The sequence below is a fragment of the Hydra viridissima genome, unplaced genomic scaffold, assembly GCF_058129835.1.
Source record: "Hydra viridissima isolate aposymbiotic clone 2 unplaced genomic scaffold, HvirCarnegie_v1 scaffold_9, whole genome shotgun sequence".
Taxonomy (NCBI): Eukaryota; Metazoa; Cnidaria; class Hydrozoa; order Anthoathecata; family Hydridae; genus Hydra; species Hydra viridissima.
Window position 1 is genome coordinate 35483 of NW_028324308.1, and position 9545 is coordinate 45027.

Consider the following 9545-nt stretch of genomic DNA (forward strand, 5'->3'; position numbering starts at 1 on the left):
ACTAAAAATAAGATAGAAATTACAAACTTGATACCTTATTTTAATTACAGTAACAAAACTAGACGTCATCGCGTGAGAAAAAAAATGTTTATGACACATAACCTCTTGTTTTGTTTTTGTTTTTATTATTTTGTTATTATTATTACTTTTTTTTTTTCTTCGCATTTTCCTTTAATCTCTTTTCTTTCGTCCAAAAAGCGTTTTGATTTTTGCCTCGCCACAAGCGATGAAATCGATAAAAAAACCTGCTCGGACATTCTCAATTCTCAACACCAAAAGCAATCAAAGTTCTAGCTTTCGAGCACGTGAGCCAACAGGTTGATGAAACCGTTCAAACATGCTCGATCGCTAGAATTTAAAAAAAAAAAAACAAACCAGAAACGAACCAAAATATAAAAAAAATAAACAAAAACAAAAAAAGACATCTCTAGAACGCTTAAGTTTTATAAAATATTTTCCTCTGCGTTTTTAATCCAGCTAAACTGTCGTAAAGTTTTTTCGGTGCAGTTCATTTGAAAAACTTATTTTTCAACTTTTAAACGTTTTAGACTTCTCGTTTAAGGCAGTCGAGAGAAATGAGTCGACTCTCTCTCTCTCTCCCTTTTCGGTTTTGTTTTTGTTTATTTGTTTTTGTTTTTTCTTCGTTTGCCTTCGTTTGCCTTTGTTTGCTTTTCTAAAAGTTGTCATGCCATGCGAGACTTAGCTTTTTTTTTGCTCAAATTGAGCACAAGTGAGTTTCTAGTCTTGAAAGTATGCAAAGTGTGGGCCAATCTGGTGGCTGGAGTGATGACACGTGAATGCTGGAAATTCCAGACATTGAGCGGATCCAGCGTACATAGAAAGAAAATGTAGCATTCACGTGGGTCTCTCCTAAGCGTACCATTGGTCGGTCTGCTGGCCTTAAGTACCCCCCCCCCTAAACGTCACGCTTGCGCAACTTTTTCGGTCTTTGGCGCCCAGAGAAAGCTTGAGGAAGGATAAAAAATGGCGAGGTTTCGGTACTGCGTTTTCTGTTTTTCTTATTTGTTTTTGTTTGTTTGCTTGTTTGTTTGTTTGTTAATTTATTTAACTTTTTTTTTTTGTTTGTTTCGTTCGTTGGTTTGTTTCGTTTGCTTCGTTTGTTTTGTGATGTTTTGTTTTCCCTTCTTGATGGCACAAAACAGAAGCAAACAAGACTTTCGGTTATGTTCGGTTATATTCGGTTCAATAAAAGTTTGTTGGTTTCTGCACAATAACAACAACAACAAAAGTCCCTCTGTCCCTCAAAAGCAGTTTCTCCTCTGTCTTAACGAAGAGCCTCTTTGTAATCGATCTTGTCTGAATGCAGCTCTCCTTTTGCCTACAGGTTTTTATTCCAACCCTTTTGTTGTTGTTAGTGCCATTGACACTTGTGTCAGCCATGTTGTTGTTATTGTTATACTCTGTAAAAGCAGTTGTTGCTGTTGTACTTGTTTGTTGTTTCTAAAGACACTGTTGTTGCTGCTGTTAGTAATCACCCACTTGGCTTGTATTTTTGTTTTTTGTTTTTTGTTTTTTGTTTTGTTTATAAACACTCTCTGAGTAAGTGATGCTGTTGCTGTTGTTGTTGTTATAGCTGCAATGAGTGTTTGTAAATGTTCCCCCACTTGGCTTGTATTTTTGTTTTCTGTTTTGTTTTTTGTTTTTTTTGTTTGTTTTTTTTTCTCAACACTCTCTGAGTAAGTGATGCTGCTGCTGTAGTCGTTGTTATAGTTGCAATGAGTGTTTGTTAATGTTCACCAACTTGGCTTGTTTATAATCTATTTTATTTTATCAACACTCTCTGAGTCAGTGATGGTGTTGCTGTTGCTGTTGTCGTTATTATGCTTGCAATGGGAGTTGTTACTGTTCACCCACTTTGCTTGTTTTGTTTTTATTTCTTTATTTTATCAACACCCTTTGAGCCAGTGATGCTGTTGCTGTTGTTGTTGTTATAGTTGCAATGAGTGTTTGTTAATGTTCACCCACTTTGCTTGTTTTGCTTGTGCTTTTGTTTTTGTTTATCAACACCCTTTGTGTCAGTGATGCTGTTGCTGTTGTTCCTATTATAGTTGCAATGAGTGTTTGTTAATGTTCACCAACTTGTCTTGTTTATAATCTATTTTCTTTTATCAACATTCACTGAGTCAGTGATGCTGATGCTGTTGTTGTTATTATGCTTGCAATAAGTGTTGTTACTGTTCAGCCACTTTGCTTGTTTTTTAATCTGTTTTATTTTATCACCACTCTCTGAGTTAGTGATGATGTTGCTGATGCTGTTGTTGTTGTTTTACTTGCAATGATAGCTGTTACTGTTCAGCCACTTTGCTTGTTTTTTTGTTTGTTTGTTTGTTTGTTTGTTTTATCAATATCCTCTGAGTAAGTGATGCTGTTGCTGTTGTTGTTGTTATAGTTGCAATGAGTGTTTGTAAATGTTCCCCCACTTGGCTTGTATTTTTTTTTTCTGTTTTGTTTTGTTTTTGTTTTTTTTTTTGTTTTTTTTTTCTCAACACTCTCTTAGTAAGTGATGCTGTTGCTGTAGTCGTTGTTATAGTTGCAATGAGTGTTTGTTAATGTTCACCAACTTGGCATGTTTATAATCTATTTTATTTTATCAACACTCTCTGAGTCAGTGATGGTGTTGCTGTTGCTGTTGTTCTTATTCTTATTATAGTTGCAATGAGTGTTTGTTAATTTTCACCAACTTGGCTTTGTTTATAATCTATTTTATTTTATCAACACTCTCTGAGTCAGTGATGCTGATGCTGTTGTTGTTATTATGCTTGCAATAAGTGTTGTTAATGTTCACCCACTTTGCTTGTTTTGTTTGTGCTTTTGTTTTTGTTTATCAACACCCTTTGAGTCACTGATGCTGTTGCTGTAGTCGTTGTTATAGTTGCAATGAGTGTTAATGTTCACCCACTTTGCTTGCTTTATTTGTTTGTTGTTTTTTTTTTATCAACACCCTGCGAGTTAGTGATGCTGTTGCTGCTTTTGTTATTTTACTTGTAGTTATAGTTGTTACTGTTTAGCCACTTTGCTTGTTTTTTAATCTGTTTTATTTTATCACCACTCTCTGAGTCAGTGATGCTGATGCTGATGCTGTTGTTGTTATTATGCTTGCAGTGAGAGTTGTTACTGTTCACCCACTTTGCTTGTTTATTATCTATTTTATTTTGTCAACACTCTCTGAGTCAGTGATGCTGATGCTGTTGTTGTTATTATTCTTGCAATGAGAGTTGTTACTGTTCACCCAATTTGCTTGTTTTGTTTTTTTATTTGTTTTTTTTGTTTTTTTTATCAATACCCTCTGATACAGTGATGCTGTTGCTGTTGTTGTTGTTGTTGTTGTTATTGTTATACATGCAATGATTGTTGTCACGGTTCAGCCACATTGCTTGTTTTTTTAATCTGTTTTGTTTTGTCAACACTCTCTGAGTCAGTGATGCTGATGCTGTTGTTATTATGCTTGCAATGAGAGTTGTTACTGTTGTAGTTATGTCTGTCATTTGTCCTTGTTGGCAAGTTCTATTTGCCCTCTCTTGCCTTTTTTCAACACAGTTTCTTTCTTTGAGTCATATGGTTGCGAGATCCTCTCAAACTCCATCTCTTTATTTATTTGTTTCTTTTTTTTTTTTTTCTCATTCTCCTTCTCATAATAGCAATCACTGCTGCCACCATGCATGTAATGCTAGTTGCTCTCATTCTTTTTCATTTGCTAGTGGAAACTTTGTTTCTTCTTGTTGCTCTCTTTTCTTTCTTTTTTCTCTTTTGCAGAGGATTCGAAAAAACACAGCTCTTCCCTGCAGTTGTAAAAATTCCAGGATTGGATGCAGGCAGAGGAAAAAAACTCTCACCAACTGTTTTCTTTTTTTTAGCATAAACCGTTGCAAACAAACACCTGAACATGTCTTCTTCACAAGAAAACAACACTGTTGTTGCCACTTCTCCGAACTCTAAAGCGAAAAAAAAGAAAAGAAAGCAGTCACAAGAACAGAGAGACTTAAAGCTCAAAAACAAAGTCAGGGCCGCATTAGTTGCAGCGTGTGGGTCCGTAAACAGGGTTGTACCTTTCTATGGTACCAAGAAGAGGTACGCTGTTAGCTGTCCGATGCCTTTGTGCAAACATTCGTCCACAAACATTAAAAGACACTTGACTAAAAAAGATCATTCTTGGACTTTGGATGAAGCTTCCATCTTTTACTCTGCAATGGTCAGGAAGTTTCAGCATGCTCGTCTCGAACGCAAGTCCGGCTGTCCAAAACCTTACCCCTGTTTGCAATGTTGGAAGTATTACGACCGACTGGACATACACTTGAAAGAGACTCATTTCTACGATTCCAAGACGATCAAACAAAAGATTGCAGAGGCAAAGCGATACGACAACGAGAAGCTCTATGTCCCTAAATTTAATCGACCTGCCTTCTTTGGTATTAAGCCAGTAGCTGAACAAGCGTCTGCATCAGGCTCTGCATCCTCTGCTCCTGGGCCTTCCTTGTCTTTTTCTTCTCCGGTTCTTTCCTCTGATCCTCTTTTAAGCTTGCCCTCACCAGTTGCTGGTTCGTCCGAGGCTCCTTCTGCAAACCACTGCACCTCTGTAGAAAACAAAGAGCTGAAAACCGAATCCGTCCTTGACTCTGATTTTAATTCCTTAAAGCACTTGGTTTCCAACTCCTCCGTCTTGACAGAAGATAAGAGACTCTTGTTTCAGCTGGACAAGGATGCTTTTCACTTTTATTACCAGTCAGCAGATGAGCTCTTCAGAGATTTGGAAAAGTGGCTTGTGGTAGCCAACAACAACACTTTGTCACAAGCAAAGATCTACAAAAATGCAGTTGTTGAAATATTGACATGTTGTGACAGCACGTTGACGCTGCACCCGAACGCTCTCACCAATTCCAACGTTTTGGAGGATAGATACTTTTCCATGCACTTTAAAAACATTCAGCTCAATTCCAAGCTTAGTGAACTTGACCAAACAAAAGACATGTCTTGTCACACGTTGTACAACCGCCTCGTCTACCTTTGTCTCCTGTTTCGTTTCAGTGAAGCCAGGAACGTCTATTTCGGACTTTCTCATGAGGCCGTCCGACGTTTGCGCTGCAAGGTGGAGGAGTTACAAAAAGTGCTGAGGCCCTTTCGTTCTTTGAGGAGGAGCCTTGTGAAAAGCAAAAAATGCATCAATATCATCAAAGTCAGTTTGCTGACCGAATATGGCAAGTCTGCATACGTAAGAGAGTTAGTGGAATCGATTAGAAAGCCGTCTCTTACACCGACTAGAGACAATGCTGTGTCTCTACGAAACCATCTTCTGCTCTCTGTCACTGTAATTAACAGTTTAAGAAAATCTAACATTGCTCTTTTAAACATTAGAGACTACATGGCTGCTGAGTAGAGTGAGTGTGGATATTGCATTGTGCAAGAGCGCTACAAAACAGCATACAAGTACGGAGCCAAAAACATTCTAGTGCCGAACGACTTGAAAGTGTTGATCGATATTTATTTGCTGAGATACAGAGACCTTCTTGTCAACGACTCTCACTACATGGCTGCAGACACCAAGACTGTTTTGGAGTTGAGCGACTGCTACAGGCCCCTTTTTCCATCGATGAGACCCAACAAAGACGAATGTGTGACACTCGGTGCAACTAGAGTGCCTGTTTACCAAATGGGTTCCTCTGCTATCACCTCTTGCCTGACGTCCTGCTTCAGAAAAAGCCAAGTAAACATTCCCATGAAGCGTCTTACTCCCACTTGCATTCGCGGTTCGATAGCCACTTACTTTGCCAACAACAGCAAAGAAGACCGCGAGCGGTTTGCTACACTCTACATGAAGCACAGCAGACACACAATGGATAGCTTTTATGTGTCCCAGTGGAACGCTGCAGAGGAGTTGCGCTTTGCCCTGGGCATCGGACAGTCCTTCGGAGTCATAGAGTCTTTGACTGTTGAAAAGTCTGAGAGACCACCAAAGAAGGAGAAGGATGTGATGGACTGGCTCCAAACTAATGCAGAGGAGTACGGTTTTCATGAGGTTGAGGACATCTTTCAGGAAGATTTAGACTCCGGTTCTGACTCTGAAGAATGTGCTGCTACTTTCAGCTGTACCACAGTGGTTCCGTTTGCTCCAGCTGTAGAAAACAATGTTCCTTTAGAGGATAGCAACGACCATGCCGTAGATTTCTTGTGTGAACCTACCTCAACTCCTGTTTCGTCTGTTCCATCTGAACAAACAATCGCTGGTCCAGTTCTTGATCTATCCCCTGCTCTTGCACAACTAGTTCCTAATGAACAAGCTGTTTGTATGGATGTAGATCAGACTCTAGCTGTTCCTGTTGGCACAGCTTGTTCTCCTCTTGCATTAACATTATTTCCTGATGAACCGGATTTTATTGAACACCATGCAAAACTTTCTCCAGTTTACTTTAATGAGCAAGTGGTTGCCAAACCTGTTTCTGCTTCTCCTTCTCAGCAAGTCGCTTTCTGTCCTTCAAAAGAGGTCTTTTCTGTTCCTCTGACTCCTAGCCTTGTTGCTTTTCAGCAATCATTGGCCAAACCCAGTTTGTTTCTTTCATCTGATCCAGTTTCAGCTGTTCCAGTCCAACAGGCTGGTACTGTTCTTGCAAAGCAGCTCTCACCTTATGCTGTTCAATCTGTTGGTAGCCTGTTTAGCCAAAGTCTTGCTTGTACATCCAGAGGTAAATTCTTTTTGATTTTTGATTTTTATGCAAATATCAACACGCTTTTAAAAAATGAAAATGCCCAAATCAACTCCTTGCCCTATTGTTATTGTTAAAGCTGTAAAAAAAACAAAACAAAACAAAAAAACAACACAGAAGTGTGTATGTATTTGTTGCAGGACTAATTCTGTGATTGCTGAAATGTTTATACAAGTGAATGATACCAAAACTGATTATGTTTTAGAAGTAAAAGATCCAAGAAGAAAAAAAATCAAGTTGGAAATGCCATCTTTCACTCAAGAACTCATCGGTAATGTAAAACCTAGTTTATACAAAGATATATAAACACAAACCTCTTCTTGCACAATTTCAGATGGTTAACTGTTAACAAAAACTAGCCATCATTGCTAAGTGCACTTTTAGAAAGTTGTGTCTACCCAATTTCTAATGATGAAGTTAGAAACATCACCGTTAGAAATCATGCACAGCTTGTTATCTCTAACACTTAGAAACTGTTGATGGTTTTTATGAATTAGAAAAATGAACATGGTTGTATTTTATTTCAGGATCAACTCAGCCAAGAACAAAGGAAAACAAAGCAGAAGTTAGCCAATGCCAATTAGGTAATCTTTCAAAAACCAGTTATTGCTATCAGTGCAAACAATAAGGTCAACAAAAAAAAAATAAATAATTAAAAAAACAGAATAAATCTTGTCTTACTTCAGAACCAAATGAATATTTGATTTAATCTCTTTGTGTTATGACTTGAGTTTGTAAAATTTTAGATGAAATAGTTGAAAAGCTGAATGCTTGCCCTGGCCACAAGGAATGGTTCAACACCAGAAGTTTTACTCGATGTGCAGCTTTGGTGTTGGCATACATCTTGCAAGACGTGTTTACAGATGTAAGCTCAAGTTGCTCGTACAAAGATTACCATGGCATCTTGGCAAATCATAGCAGTGACAAGCTCATTCATGTCTTGCAAAAGTACTCCTACCAAAGCCATATTAAAGACAAAATTAAAAACATGAAGCTAAAAATTCAAAAAGAGGGTAGTTTAGAAAAGTTTGTTCAATATGGCAACATCGTGAGACCATTTATGTAGTTTAGATAAGTTTGTTCAGTTTGGCAATAAAGATGGGCCTTTTGTGTAGTTTGTTTTATCTATGCTTTTGCAAATATTTTTATCTGTTTCGCTAAAGACATAATAAACAAGAAGTTCTGTTAAACTGTTCTCACATTTCTTATTTAAAGATAGTTCAAACTTTTTTTTATCTTTAAAAAAAAAAAAAGAAGTCGTTTTGTTATTCCGTGAAAACTTTTAATAGAGTTGCATTTAGAATTACTTCTGATGTTTTTAAGAGTTTGTTAAAAAGCAAAATAATATTTCCTGTGATGTTAAACTGCATAAGTGAAATTTAAAAAAGGAAAACTGCTCCAACCATTTTTCGGAAAAAGAAATCAAAAAGTTCCTTATTTTAAAAGATCTAGACATCCATTTCTTCTTCAGCAAAATAGCGAGGCTTTTTTATGAACTCTTAGTCTCTATTTTTTCATATATTTACACAAAGGATTTTATTTAGTTCAATGTAAACATACCTAGAAGTATATTATGTTTTTTTTTTGTTTGTTTTTTTTATGCAGTCTAACTTTTTTTTCACTTCTATTTTATTTTACGTTTATCTTGTATTTTATCATGCCTTATTGGTTTTTACGTTTTGTGATGTCAAGCTGCGTAAGCTAAACTTAAAAGAGGAAAACTACGCTAACTTTTCTTTGAAAAAATATTCAAGAAGTACCTTAAACGAAAGAGAAAGCACACGAATCTTGCCATCCAATTCTTCTTCTGCAAAGTAGCGAGGCTTTTTATGTACTTTTGCTCTCTAATTTATCTCTATTTACGCAAAGGGCTTTATTTCAATGTAAACACGTATAAAAGAATACTTTGTTAAAAATAATGTTAAAGGAGTTGCGTAAAAAAAACGTCTGAATAAAGTTTCTTTACAAAAAAAAAAACAACTAAGAAAAACCAGATCGCGATTCACTAAGTCAAAAAACGAAGGAAACAAAGTTTAAAAGGTCTTTCTAGACAACAAGTTCTATTTTTGGCAATGCAGTTTTTGTATTTATGCAACCTAACTTTTGTTTGACTTCTATTTTATTTTACGTTTACCTTGTATTTTATCTTGCCTTTTTGTGTTTTGTGATGTCAAGCTACATAATCTAAACTTAAAAGAAGGAAACTAGTCTAACTTTTCTAGTAGAATATTGTGTTGTTGGTTTTGTATGAAGCCTAACTTTAGCTTCATCTATATTTTAAATTTGCGTTTATCTTATATTTTATCTTGTCTTTTTGAGTTTTGTATTTTGTGATGTCAAGCTACATAATTTAAACTTAAAAGAAGAAAACTAAGCTAACTTTTCTTTGAAAAATTGTTCAAAAACTACCTTACACCGATAGAGATAGCTCACGAATTTAAAAAGTTGCATCTATTCATCTTCTTCTTCAGCAAAGTAAAGCTTTTTATGCACTTTTACTCTCTAACTTACCTATATTTGCGTAAAGGATTTTATTTAATTCAGTTTAAACATAACTAGTAGAATATTATGTTGTTGGTTTTGTATGCAGCCTAACTTTAGTTTCATCTATATTTTATTTTGCGTTTATCTTATATTTTATCTTGTCTTTTTGAGTTTTATATTTTGTGATGTCAAGCTACATAAGCTAAAGTTTAAAGAGGAAATTTACGCTAAGCTGTCTTTGAAAAACTTTTCAAAAACTACCTTTAACAAAGTAGCGAGGCTTTTTATGCCTTTTTACTCTCTAGCATACCTATATTTGCGCAGAGGGTTTTATTTAATTCAACT

General features: G+C 36.2%; 1 protein-coding gene across 1 annotated transcript; it reads left to right on the forward strand.

The window, feature by feature from the left end:
* Positions 1-5538: 5538 nt before the first annotated feature.
* On the forward strand, positions 5539-7944 carry LOC149883465 (uncharacterized). The gene is made up of 4 exons (XM_090097581.1): positions 5539-6695; positions 6922-6987; positions 7244-7300; positions 7463-7944. Exons 1-4 carry the CDS (start codon positions 5543-5545, stop codon positions 7780-7782), a joined length of 1596 nt encoding a protein of 531 aa, XP_089953707.1. The 5' UTR covers positions 5539-5542; the 3' UTR covers positions 7783-7944.
* Positions 7945-9545: the final 1601 nt, after the last annotated feature.

Excerpts from the sequence above, each read along its gene's own strand:
- LOC149883465 (XM_090097581.1), top strand. The coding sequence starts at position 5,543 with ATGGCTGCAGACACCAAGACTGTTTTGGAGTTGAGCGACTGCTACAGG. Across the intron at positions 6,988-7,243 it reads TTTCACTCAAGAACTCATCG|GATCAACTCAGCCAAGAACA; the intron begins GTAATGTAAAAC and ends ATTTTATTTCAG. Across the intron at positions 7,301-7,462 it reads AGTTAGCCAATGCCAATTAG|ATGAAATAGTTGAAAAGCTG; the intron begins GTAATCTTTCAA and ends GTAAAATTTTAG.